Raw genomic sequence first — 13,650 nt, 5'->3', positions numbered from 1 at the left:
AGCTGAGACTATCCCCATGTTCCGCTAGAATGAAAGCATATCTAATATAAGGGAATTTAATATCTTTCTATTCATCTAATAATTTCATAAATATTTCATAAATTTATTGTGTGTAAAGAATACATATCAAATTTATTCAATTTTGACCTCTAAGACAGTTTTGAAGTTTTTCATGTAGTAGGTTGTATTTTACTCGCTAGCTTAAAATACATCCTAGGGATTGAGCAGGTTAGTCAAAACACAGCCCATGATTTTTTCCCACTGTGTTCATAGTAAGGTAACTTCAGAGAAACAAAACACTTCATTACAACAGTCTGAATGGATAGTAAAATCCACAGTAGGCTTTTTCCAGCCTTTTTTTCTTTTGAGCTGAAGCCTTTTTTTAAAAGCTATTTTGGAAGCATAATGTCTTATTTTTATATTTAGAGCACTATATTGTAATCTAGACAGCAGTTATTTGTACAAAGGCAGAAATATTGTGTATGTCATAGTCTTAGGATAGGCTAGGAAATTTAGAATATCCCGTAGAGCAACGGATTTCCGAATTAGAAGTCAAAGGGATAGTCAGTGATCTGGAGTTTTACATTATTGTAATTAGTTCTTTTCTCAGCACACTTTTATTCAGCATACTTATATATACTTCTAAGTTTATTAACATAGTCTGCATGTTTGTGATTAAGTCAGGCAGCTGTAGTCCTCTGCTCTTACTTGCTTAACACCCAACCTACTAGTGCTGAACATTGGTATTGTTTCCAATTTCACAAATAATACTGCTCCAGGGATATTTTGATACATAGTCTATTCCTCTTTCTTTCTTTGTTTCCTTACAATAAAAGAAAATAGAAGCATAAGAATGAAGTTATCTCTAATTGTGTATCTTCAAGCAATAGCAGAAAACCTCGGCAATATTAAGAAAAAAATTGTATTTCTTATCATTTCTTAAAATGTGATATTATTTCTTTGCTGGAGACTGAGCAGTAAGCTGGCTGTGGAAGAGAGGTCAGCTCTGACTCATTTGGAGTTCTGATTCATGCAGTCTCAGGGGAGAAGTGGTGCTGGTCACACAACCACCACTCTCCCTGGGACTTACCCGGCAGCTACTGGGTGACATTCGGCAGTCAGTTCAGCTAGTGCTTCTTTGTTCTGTACAGTAGAGGCGGCACTGGGCCAGAGGTTATGAGCACAGTAATGAAGCGCCACGCATGCTCCCTGCCCCCAGACAGCTTAGATCCTAGGAAACGATTGAACAGCGGCGCGGCGTGTGGGGAGCGGAAGTACTAGAGAAGCTAGGGCCCCCGTAACACAGCACCACAAACTAGGGGGCTTAACCAACAGAAGCGTGTTCTCTCACAGTTCTGGAGGCTGGGAGTCTGAGCTCAAGGTGTTGGCAGAATTGGTTCCTTCTGGGGGGGCGGGGGCGGGGGCGTGAGGGAGAAATCTGCTCCAGGCCATTCCCTCTAGCTTCTTGTGATTGCTGGTGATCCTTGCTGTTCCTTGGCTCATCGAAACAAACATGATCTCTACCTTCATCTTCTCATGATGTTCTCACTGTTCTGTATATTTGTGTCCAACTTTCCCTTCTTATAAGGACACCAGTCACCTTGGATCAGGTCCCATCCTAATGATCTCGTTTTAACTTGATCACCTCTGTAAAGACCCTGTCTCCAAATAAGGTCACATTCTGAGGTATTGGGGGTTGGGATGCCAGCAAAGCTTTTCGGGACAACACAAGTCAACCCACAACAGAGATCAGGAAAGGTACAAGAAGCTCAGGAAGAGGTTGAATGCGGTGGACCTGGAAAGGCAGTAGGATTTTTTGAGTGCTCTTTGTCCCCACGTTGACAGCAGCAGCGGGGACATGCAGCACAATGATTGTTAACACCCACCTGGGCAGGTTGGTCCCTGCTATAAAAGGTGAACCTACAAGTCAAAACTAACCTAGAACAGAAATTGGTGCTTTTTCAAAAAGCATCATCAGGAAACAGGGCTTTTTTGTCAAAAGAGGAAGAGAGCGTTCAAGGTCCATGCTTACAAATTAAATGTGGTGTCAGCTTAATAGCAATGCCTGTGTTGTCGTTTGCTTACTTGTCTTTGGTGAAAGGACATCTGGAAAGAAAGACCAGGCACACTTGCTGGAAAATTATATTTGACCTTTCTAGTTCTGACCTAAATTATAGTTCTTGACTTGAAAAATACCTTTAAAGCTTTTGAGTTGTAATGATGAAATTATCTCTTAACTAAATATGTTAACAGGCTGTGATCTTTTCTTTAAAGCTGCTTTTAGCTTTTAAGAAAATAAAGTTTCCATCATCCTGCTATGTCAGTTCTTTTCATCTTAAACTCAGGGTGTCCTGGTTAGGTGACCTGGAAAACATGCTAACAGGAAGCTTTAAAAAGTTGGCTTTTTAAGTTAATTGATCCTTGTGTCACTATATACCATTGTATTGAAAATAATGCCGTATAAAAATATGCATAATGGAAGCAGTAGTTACTTAAATGATTGCATTAATTTGTAGCCAAAGATCTTGTGTGAAATTGTCATGTAGTCTTCCTTAAAAAATTCATATGTTCCATTTAGAGAAATTGAGAAATGTTTCCAGTGCCTGTAGAGTTCAAAATTAGCCAGATAGTATTTTCCTTTTCAAAAGGAAAAAATAATTCAGAGAAATTTACTGAGTCATGTCACCTTCCTCTGCATGAATTTGGATTTTTAATATTTTTTTTTTCCTTTTTGAAGGCAAAGGAGAAGTAATTTATAGATGGAAGATAGGGAAGACATTCGTGGGAGATTTCTGGTAACAGGACAGATCTATTTAATTTTTTTTTTTTTGATTAAAAATCTATGTACAGATTTTCTTTTTAACAGCTGCATGCAAGTTACTAGTGAAACTGCAAATACATGCATGTCACATACTCTGAAATCTGTTGATGCCGGTCCTTTCTTAGTATGTCACCTTCCAAATGCCAGTGTCTATGCGTGCGTACTTCTGTCCAGACGCTCAGTGGAGGGGCCCATGCAGTACTGGAGTCCTTGTGCTGGAGCTGATACTGATGAAGGGTTGTATTCTGACCATTAGAGGAACCCGTAACTCTCTGCACTCTCTCAGTTAGCAGTGCAGGTTTCAAATAAATGTTACCTTGGTGCTTTGTCTTTTGCTCATCAATAGTGCGGTCACAGGTTTTAGGACACAGCTTTCAAGGGGGCAGGAACTGTTCTTTACTCCCTTTGGTATTTCTAGAACCCAAAAATGTGCCTGGATTTGGTTAGCTGTTGTTGAATAACTTGTTTGTTGAATGTCCTAGCAACGAAGCCCCACACATGATCCACAGGTAAAGGAAAAAGACAGTTCAGAAGGCGGGAGGTCAAAACCAGGCTTGGGGCAGTGGGAAGGCCCACCACTAACTCATCAGCCCTGCTGTTGCTTAGGACGCTCAGTGTCTGTGGCTGCTGCTGCTAAGAAGGCCCAAAGAAGCCAGCTTTTCTGAGACAGAAATGACTCAACAACATTTATTTAAATAGAAATGACTAGTGTAGAGATGCATTTTGCCTTAGTAATAATTGAGCAGGAACATGAAATATACTTGAATAAGCATGTGTTGTCGAAATAGGGATTTAGGGATTAGTCCAAATGCATCATAATAAATTTTTAAATTATTGTTTTGAGTTGAGCAGAGAATGTGTTTAGTGGAGAGTAGCTCTGCCCTGTCGGCTAGTTGGCTGTGCCTGACGGGCATTGTTGAGCTCTGTGCTTTTGTCTCGTGGTTGCAGCAGGAGCATGGCAAAGCTCCTGTCCCCGAGAAGAGCAAAATTCAGAATACTAGGGAGAGAAGCAATTGTCACATTATACCACATTTGATAATAAAGGCATCTTCATAGGATACAAGAGCAGTGGTTTGCTCTTCAAATTCCTAAGGGAGTAGGTAAGCACCTGAGCTGATCTTTGAAGAGCAAGCAGATTTTTAGGAGCATGTAAGGTAGGATGAAGGAGGAAGGAAGGCTTTCTAGAAGAACGGATTAACATTTCCAGAGGCACAGAGGTGAGCAAAACTGTGACCATCTCCTGTATGGATAGAGTCCAGAAGAATCTTTCCTCTTTATTTATCAGATTTAAGCAGGAAAGGTTAAACATACACAGATTGTGGTTTTTAGGTTTATTTTACTTCAATAAGCCTCAATTGTCCCATGTTATTAACCTGTTTTGGTAAATTAAAAGTTCCAGCTCCCACTACAGGGATGATTCTGAAATCTAGCCAAGCATCAGACCACTTAGGGGAACCATTTGAAAATACAGATTTCTAGCACGTTTGCCCCAGAAATTTTAATTCAGGAAGTATGGGGAAGAGCCTAAGAGGATGACTCTAAATTTCTCTTGATGGCTTTATGCTTCTTCAGCCAGTTTTTTGCAAGAGCTCCACGACTTGGTTTGAAATGCTCCCCAGTGAGGTTTCTGTGGGGAGCTGGTGGCACGCTCTTTTTTCCTAGCTGTAGGTGCTCCAGGGCCCAGGGAAATCGTATGTCAGGTCTCTTGCCTGCTGACATTCACATACAGGTAGAAGCAAGGTAAATTTTATATCAGAGTGCCCTTGAGAGAAACAGATGCAGGAAAACACTACACCCAAGGAGATTGGACTGCAGCTGTATCCCACTACTTCCTTCTGGGGCTCGCGGCTGGGGGAGAAGGAAACTGGTCTCAGTTTTTGACCTTGAAACCCCTTCTCAGTCAAAAATTACTGTGGACCCAAAGAGCTTTTGTGTGTCTATTAATATTTATTGTGTTAGAAATTAAAACAAATATTACCAATATTTACTAGCATGTTCTAAAATTCTCATTACATGTTAATCAGAAATGACACTTTCATGAATAATGAATGAATATAAAAATATTCTTCAGAATAAAAAATTGGTGAGAAGAATGACATTTTTACATTTTGGAAAATTTGTTTAATTACTGAATAAATGGAAGGCATTCTGTTTTTTGCAATATCACACGTTATATAGCCTCTGAAAAACTGCACTGTATACTCCTGAGACAAGGAGAGAGAGAACAACTAATGCCTTAGTATTATTATGAAAATGGTTTTGACTTTACAGATCCCCCAACAGTCTTGGGGTTCCCCAGAGGATTTTCTCTCTTCCAGCCACCCAGCAGAGCACCCGCTACCTGCCAACGTGTGTGCACGCATACTCACCCATGCGCACCAGCTTCCTATGTGTTACTTACTGCCTGGGCTCCTCAAAATATAGACTCTGAGGAGATCACTACCGTATTTCATTCTGTGAATTACTCTATTGGGAGCAGATTTTAAATCAACATAAAAGAAGACAGCTAAGTATTTGTTGAATGAATAAATGTTACATATTTATGCACTGTGTACCTCAATATGTTAGTTAATAGAATGATAAGATTAGACATCGGGCACCTGGGTGGGTCAGTCGGTTGGACGTCTGCCTTTGGCTCGGGTCATGATCCTGGGGGCCTGGGATCGAGTCCTGCATCAGGCTCCCTGCTCAGTGGAGAGTCTGCTTCTCCCCCTCCCTCTCCCACTCCCCCTACTTGTGCATGCATGCACACATTCTCTCTCTGTTAAATAAAATCTTAAAAAAAAAAAAAAAGATTAGATCTCCTTGCAGCCCACCTTTTAAAATCTGTGATTATTTCCAAGTAAATTAATACTTGGAAGCTAATATTCCCAATTAAAGGTAGCACTGGATCGCAGTTAAGATAGGAAGTTCTGAATCCAGAAATCTTTGTCTGAATCTCTGCCCCGTTACTTACAGGGATCATGGGCAAGTGACTGAAAACCTTGGAGTCTCAGTTCCCCGAGCTGTAAAATGAGAAAAATAGTAGTAAAGGTTCACAGTCCCTTATATTCATTTCTAAAATTCAAACTGAATTTTGACATTTTATGTTGAAATGGAAATTTTATTTGTAACTCATTGGACAACGGAGGCTGACCTGAACCCATTTGGTTGCAAAGGCTGACCCGAACAGACCTCAATCTTTCTTCATCTAGTCTGCCTGTTGGAATAGTTGTATGTTTTGCTGCAGAAATTTAGTGTTTGATTATGTAGTTCTGTCGTAGGCCTTGGTTGGTCTATATATTTTAGATGTGTCATAGTAAATCGTATATGCAAGGAGTTTGGATAAAGGATTGAGTATAGGTGTTACCTGTCAGGCTTAAATGGGCTAATGTGGACATACAATATCTAGAACACTGCCGAGCACATGCTAGCATATGCGGTACCGTATACCTATTTGTTAAATAGGTAATATTTCCAGACAAACAAAGAAACCACTGAATAGAAAAGAAAGTACTTTTTATTTTACTAACATTTCCACATGAGTGAAAGGTGGAATTTTGCTTCATTTTTCCCTCTTGATTTGGGCAATAGAAAAAAAAAAACTGGCAAGGTGCTGTTTTCCTGCTTTGTATCTGAGAAAATAGTGGCCCTGGCTGACCTTCACGCAGCATCCTGTGGGAGGGCGGAGTCCTAATGCGGCCTGGACCGAGGGCACTGCTCTGCCTCACCAGATTCTTGAGTGCATCCCTACAAGGCACGACCTCTGGTGCTTGAACAGACCCTCCAGTCAGCGTTCATGTTGCCAGTGAAAATGGTTTATGATAGCATGGTCCTAAGTAGCCAGCTGGTGAAGGACAAGATGACAAGGAGATTTGACCTCCGGGGGCACCCCTGGAGTGGACTCCTGCATCACGCCTCTTCCATTAAATGCGAAGTGACCGCCTGGAGAGTGGGATTTTGACCGGATTGGGCACTTCGGATGCTCACTAGGTATACATCAGGGTGTAGACGGAAATTAACGTGTGCGCACCGGGTGTGGTGCTTTGTTTTTGTTGTTGTTGTTGTTTTTAAGAATTTATTTATTTGACAGAGAGAGACAGTGAGAGAGGGAACACAAGCAAGGGGAGCGGGAGAGGGAGAAGCAGGCTTCCCGGGGAGCAGGGAGCCCGATGCAGGGCTCGATCCCAGTACCCTGGGATCATGACCTGAGCCGAAGGCAGATGCTTAATGGCTGAGCCACCCAGGCGCCCCGCGGCTTGACACTCTGATCTGAAAGTGCCGAAGGTGTGTTACTGACCGCGGGAGGTAGTCTTTGTCCTCGCCCGTGCCGGCAGCACCGGCTGACTGCCCTTCTGTCTTCTGTCACTGTGCAGTTCCCCCGGCAAGGCCTGCAGCAGACCCAGCAGCAGCAACAGACGGCCGCCCTGGTGCGGCAGCTCCAGAAGCAGCTTTCCAGTAAGTACCCCTGCATCGCGGAACACACGGCTCCCGGGGGATTAAAGACAAGCAAGCAAAACGCACGCGGTAACTTCTCCAACACTGCCCTGTCTTCCTTCAGTACCCGTCTCATCTTCATTGGAGTCCAGGCTGCTTTTTGTTTTGTTTTGTGGGTTTGGTTTTGGTTTAAATGCTCCTCCCCGCCCCCCATGCTGGAAAGTCCCAGTCTTCTTTTCTTTTCTTTTTTTTTTTTTTTTTTGAGTTCAGTGAAGATGTTTTCCTCTTGCTTCCGTCTGAACCTGTTTTTTTTCATTTGGGAGACACATGGAACTGCAGGTACCCTTTTATCAGGCTGAAAGGTTCAGAGACCAACTTGGCTGATGCCCTCAAGTGTGCTGATGAAGGAGGCGGCCTCCCAAAGTCTCCCAGCGAGGAAGGCCAGCTCTAGACCTGTCTCCTGGTCCCTGGGGCCATGCCTGTTGTTGCCACTGCACCATCCTGTCCATCTGATAACTGTGCAGAGAACTCACCACCTGCTAACAGTGCAGGCAGCAGAGCCGGGGAGTGTGTCCCCACTAGTTCTGCCTGCTCTGCTGGTGTGATTTTTTTTTTTTTTTTTTTTTTTTTTTTTTTTTTTTTTTTAACTGTGTCGTCTCTCTAGAGTGATACCAACAACCCACTTCACCACACCTCTTCTAGATGCTGGCAGTGTGCTCTCATGAATCGAATCCCTCCTGTGCTGCTGTCACAGGACAGGAGATATTTTTAGAAATGGGAGCCAGCCCCCTGTGATGCGAAGAACATTGGCCTGAGAGTTAGGAAGTCTGAATTCCGGTGCCAACTCTACCGCCATTATCTGGATCGTGTACTTTTTCCTCCGTGCAGTGAGGAGACTAGTGGGAGTGGCAGTTTCTCCTGGGTCTCTGGTTATGTGACTTGGACATATGGAGTGAAGGCCAGCTAGTCCTAAATACAGCTGTGCAACTCTGGTAGGATACTATCAGGAGGAGGGTCAGTTAGGACTGAGGGGCAGCTTGGTTTTGGTCTTCAGTTTCTGCCTGGCTGCTGTCCATGTTGATTTCCTGGCAGAGGAAGTGCCCCTCATATACCTTGTGTCTCTACCAGGGCATAACCAAAGTCTTCCCCTCTCCCCCTTGTTTTCCCTTCTTTTTCCTTCTTTTTCTTTCTTTTCTTTAAAAATATTCCCCCTTTTTAGCCTCATTTAATTTGTTAAATCACTTAAATTTGTCTTCTTTTCTAACTACTGTTTAACAGGTGTGGTCTATTACATGTATGGTTAATATTTCATTGTTTTTATTCGAGAGTTATACTTTCACATGGCTGAAGAGAGAATATAATTTTAAGGTAGAGACCACAAGCTTCTATTTTAGATTTTTTTCTAGTGTTTAGAAATAAGTACCTATGTTTGTATGCAGTGGCACCTATTTGGGGAGTTGTATCTATTATTTCCTGTTTCCCAGAGCTCATGATATGCAGTTTGTTTGTTTGTTTAATTTGTCCTTTATGGATAACTTTCTTGGACCCAGGCACTATTATTACATATATGAATGCACTTAATTCCTAAACTTCCCAGTGAATGAAGGTATTACTATCGCCATACTATAGATGAGAAATAACTAAAGAGAAGGGAGATTGACTCATTTGCCCAAGGTTATTCAGCTAAACGTAAGGGCAGAGTTGGGACTTGAGTTCGGATGGTCCCCTTCCAGAGCCTACCTCTTCACCACAGTATATTCTGCTCCTGATATTAGTTAGCACTTACGCCAGCCTGCTTCGTTGAATTGAATAATGGCCACTAAGTTGAGTTGCCCACTGCACAACTCCAGAGGGTTCCTTTTGTATCATAACCCATGTGAATGGAGCCGCTTATTTGCATAGTCCCACCAGAGTTGTGGAAGCAGTAGTTATTTCTAAGTCCCTGACATTTTTTTGTGCCTACTGTTCTTTAGTTTTTCTGTGTTTGTGTGTGTGTGTGCACGCACATGTGTACATATATACATAGGCACACACCTGAGTCAACACACATAGCCACTCTTGCATGTGTAGACACCCTTACACACGTCTCTCTTAACATCTTATATGGCTATTTGCAGAAAATTATCCTATTTCATGCCACTTCTCTCACTGTAATGTCTATGTCCGTGTTAAAGTAAAATCTCTGATCTGCTTTTATAAAAGTTTTCAGAACTTTCAATATTTTACAGTATAGTCCTTTTGTATGTTAGTATTGCGTTGTTTCTTAGTTTAGAGACAGAGACTTTAGAGGCGCTGGTTCCTCTCCGAAGGTTTTGTGCTGGCAGGTGTGGGACTCTGATGTAGAGCTGGTGCCCCTGTGGAATGAAGGCAGTTACGGTGTTCAGACCTTACCACTCAGGTCCCTGGACGAGCGTGCACTCCCTGGCCGGTCTGTCTGTTCTCCTCTTCTTGAGCCTGGTACTGAGAACAGTTGACAAGAGGGTAGCATCTATCTATGGCATAATTTTGCATCTGCGATTTTATTTGAATTTATTTTTCTCATTAGGTAACCAGCCACAGCAAGGAGTGACTCCCTATGGGCATCCATCACACTTCTGAATCTGGAAGAGGACAAGACATAAAGTTTTATGTTTGCACTGAAAAATAGAAAATCAAATTTAATGCATCAGTCATCTTTAGAAATGTCCCTTTGTTCTCTCCTTTCTTTGAAGTTTTCCTATATTTTGTGCTACATTTCATATAGAGGTATTTAAAACAAGAAAAGGAGGAAGTGTGGTTTGGGGTTTTTTTGGTTAAATTCAACTTTAAAGTAGGTATAAAAATGTGGATCATGTGAGCCTACTCCAGGAAGAGCGCGGTAGGAGATCTTTTGAAATTGGTGCTTTTTTTTGAATCTCATAGAAAGAATGAATTATGGTGGATTTAAAATATTTATGTATTCATTAATGATGAAGTTTGTTGTTTTCTTCTCTCCCCCCCCCCCCCCCAAACTGTGCTGGACCAAACTACTGATTTGAAAGGCATGTCGGATCTTGACAGGAGAGTAATCCATTTATTCTGCTTTCACCCTTGATGGTGAAATGGACATCTATTTGCATTGCTCTGGTTTGAAATGTTTGTAATTTCATAAGCACTTTATAAACTTTGTTCTTATTTATGTAGGGTTTTTCTTTGCTTTTGTTGTGGTCAAAAGGTGCTGAAACAGATTGTTGCTTAGTACTTAAACTTTGTAGACCAAGAACTTCAACCCAGGCTTCTGTGAGAGCTACCCTCAGATACGTGGAAGCCTCTTAGAAGTAGCCGTACTCGAATTTGTTTTCAGTGGCAAGAGCATTGACCAGAGTCTTTGTGAAGGTACAACATGTCAATTCTAAAGCCCGAAAGAACCACAGTGGAATTGTTCCAACTATTTATTGCCACATTTGGCAGAAATGACTCTTGGTTCTCCTGAACCTAATGCCAACTTGAGAAAAAACAATCTTGCAGCTGGCCTGAGATTCCACAGTGCTCACACTTGACGTGGTTTCCAGAGAATCTGGCCCCCGAGTCCAGAAGGCTCTGGTTTTCATAAAGATGTATTTGCTGTTTATTTTGTATGGTAAGTATTTGCTATTTTGAATTTAATTATTAATGTTGGTGTCAGTCTTGGTTGTGTATTGCATATACTGTATTTATAAATTGGTGCAAAAAGCACAAGTAAATTATACATCAAATTTATTATAAAGAAATAGTAACTATTTTAACTTTGTTCAAGTATGTGGTAATTTGCTCCTATTAGAGTAAAGAAAAATACAGTAAATTATTATCAGTTTGTGTAACTTAAGAGTATTCCATATAATATTTTTTTAGATTTAGATGCATAAAATTTTGAATGTGAAAATTGCAGGGCATTTTAAAACATGTGGGGGATATTTTCCCATGTTTTGTGTTCATTCATTTTCTTTTGCCATATGATTTTACATGTAACGTAGTTGAGCATACTGTGAATAGATTTGTCTATAATGAGCAAACCACGTAGAACTACTTTTTTAAAATGTAGCTAGTACGACTTTAGACTATTTCTTTTGCAAATCATTATATAAATAATTTATATCCTCCTAGGTGAGTTACTCATTGCAAAGTTTGACTCATGCAAACGACCTCAAATACATGTCCGCTTACTTTGCTGTGGCAGCGTCCCTGTGAACTGCTTTGTACACTGTGAAATAGTTCACTCCAGCCTGCTCATTTCATGTTTACTCTGGGCTGGAAAAGACTTTGCCAAAACATTAAAGACCATTCTTTACACGGAATTAACATACTCTATCTGCTTTCAGAAGACAGATCTTTACATTTCAGCTGGTTTTGTATATCAGGTTTTGGGGTTTTTTTTTTTTCCTCTTGAGAATCATACGTAGAGACCATGAAGTTATTTTTCTTCAAAGTAATCTATCCATATAATGATTGCCTTGGCAAAACAACCGAAATGTGAATGTTGTGCCTAGTGAGTGAGTCCTGTTCCATCCTGAGTTCCTTTTCAAGAATTATTGGTATTTAAAATGCCAGTTTTCAGTTTGAACCATATATTTTTATAGTTCAGTATCGCAAACAGCAGTCATATTGTTTCAAGAATGAGTGTTATTATAATTGCATAGCGTTCGTATGCACTTTATATTTTGCATAAGGTAGTGAAATTAATTTATTAATAATCATTTTGCACATGAAAGCTGTGGGGTGTACTTTTTTTTCTTGTTATGTCCTTTTCTTTTCAGGTGACAAAGCTAAGTCATGGTAAAGCCCTATAGTTCAGATTCTATGGAAAGTTGAGGAAAAACCTAGGACTGGCTTACCCCTGTGCATTATAAAGAGAACAACTGGAATTTTTTAATCTAGTCTTAGCATATTTCCTTCCACTTAATTCCACATCCTGAGAGGTTTTTTTCTTAGCAAGTGCATTAATTTGCATTAAAATGATCACGAGGGAAAGCCCTATCCTTTGACACAAGCTGGTAATTTGCTTTGTAAGATAGGAGATTATCTTTGGATAAGATGGAGACCTCCCTTCCCTTTAAAAATACTTTGAAATTGAATGTAATTGGGCTTCAGAATCCCTTAGACATACTTGTTTATACTCTAGTTTCATTCCTAATAGCTTCCATTTGTCAGTCTTATTTACTCCTTTTGGCCGGGAAGTGGAAGGAGATCACGGTGAGAATGAGTATCCTTTGACCTCTTGTGGCCACAGGGTACCAGCATCAGAGATAGTAGCTCTTAGATGGAGCTGCTGACAGTTGGTGTGATGGAAACACAATGAAGTAAGCTCCCCTGTGTCTCAGCTCATCAGCAGGGGCTAACATAGTTCTGTTTTGTGTGCTGAGATATCCAAGCAAGACCTATGGCATTTTTTTTCCACTTTAAATAACTGGCAGATATTTGAATCAATTCTGGATAAATTACACTGGAACATCCCAGCTTCTAGAATTAGAAAAGATGAATCATAATGTCCCCCAAATCAATTCACCTTGAATTACAAAAAGCAACATTTTGTGTAGGTTTGATCAAATTTTAAGGTACAATGAAACTTCATTATATGTATTTATGTATTCTAGACCTTCCCATTGTCCTCTCCCATAAACAATTGTCACTTAATGAATGAAATAACATGTTCATAAAAAAGTGGTTCTTCCTCAGAATATTTTCCTTATAAAGAGCTCCAAACCAAGGATGCCTGTGCTAGATTTTGAAGTGATGAAGTTTCATTGTATTTTTGAAGCTTTTTAATGAGTTTCTTTCGATAACGAAGTAATCAACCCCCTTTTCACTTTTTATGATGTGTAGGTGTTAAGTTGCTTTTTACATGTATTTTAAATGCAGTTATTAAAACATTTTTGTATTCCCCATCAATGAAAATTTTCAGTGTACACATAAGAGAATCATAATCAAAACCATTTGGAGCTTATTTTCTCTAGGTTCTACTAAAATATTTCTAAACAGCCACAAAATACCTGTACATTAAAATGGTAAATTTACAATCAAGACTGCAAATTTAATCTTTTCCATTGTCTCTCTTCTCAGTGCCATGCTGGTAACATTGATAGAAGGTGGACACTAGGCAACTGGTAGAGAAAGAAAAAAGTCCATTCTTTAATGAAAGAGTTCAGATACATTAGCCATTTGTTATTTTATGGTGGACAGTTTTACCTTAATGTTCATTGTTATTTGTTGGCAAAATAAAAGTGCCTTAAGTTAAAAGTTTGTTTGGAGATCAATTAACGAAATCACTATCAGTCATATTGCATTTATTTACAAGTCTTTTTTTTTTTTATTTTGCATGTCCATTATAAATTTAATATTGTAAATGTACTCAAATTCATTTACATGCCTATGGCTGCCTTTGATTAAACTTCTTCCAAAAAATAAACTCTGTCCAGATG

At 40.1% G+C, this 13,650-nt stretch overlaps 1 protein-coding gene across 1 annotated transcript in view; it reads left to right on the top strand.

The window, feature by feature from the left end:
- Window positions 1–7,688, top strand: part of MED12L (mediator complex subunit 12L) — a 314,505-nt gene extending 306,817 nt beyond the window's left edge. The window contains exons 44-45 of the mRNA XM_057315807.1: window positions 7,177–7,465; window positions 7,561–7,688. Of these exons, the coding sequence (XP_057171790.1) occupies window positions 7,177–7,465; window positions 7,561–7,688 (417 nt within the window). The remainder of the gene's footprint in view (window positions 1–7,176; window positions 7,466–7,560) is intronic.
- The last annotated feature ends 5,962 nt before the right edge of the window (window positions 7,689–13,650 follow it).

This window comes from Ursus arctos, unplaced genomic scaffold (genome assembly GCF_023065955.2).
Source record: "Ursus arctos isolate Adak ecotype North America unplaced genomic scaffold, UrsArc2.0 scaffold_20, whole genome shotgun sequence".
NCBI classification, from domain to species: domain Eukaryota; kingdom Metazoa; phylum Chordata; class Mammalia; order Carnivora; family Ursidae; genus Ursus; species Ursus arctos.
This window is presented reverse-complemented; position numbering and strand designations above follow the sequence as displayed.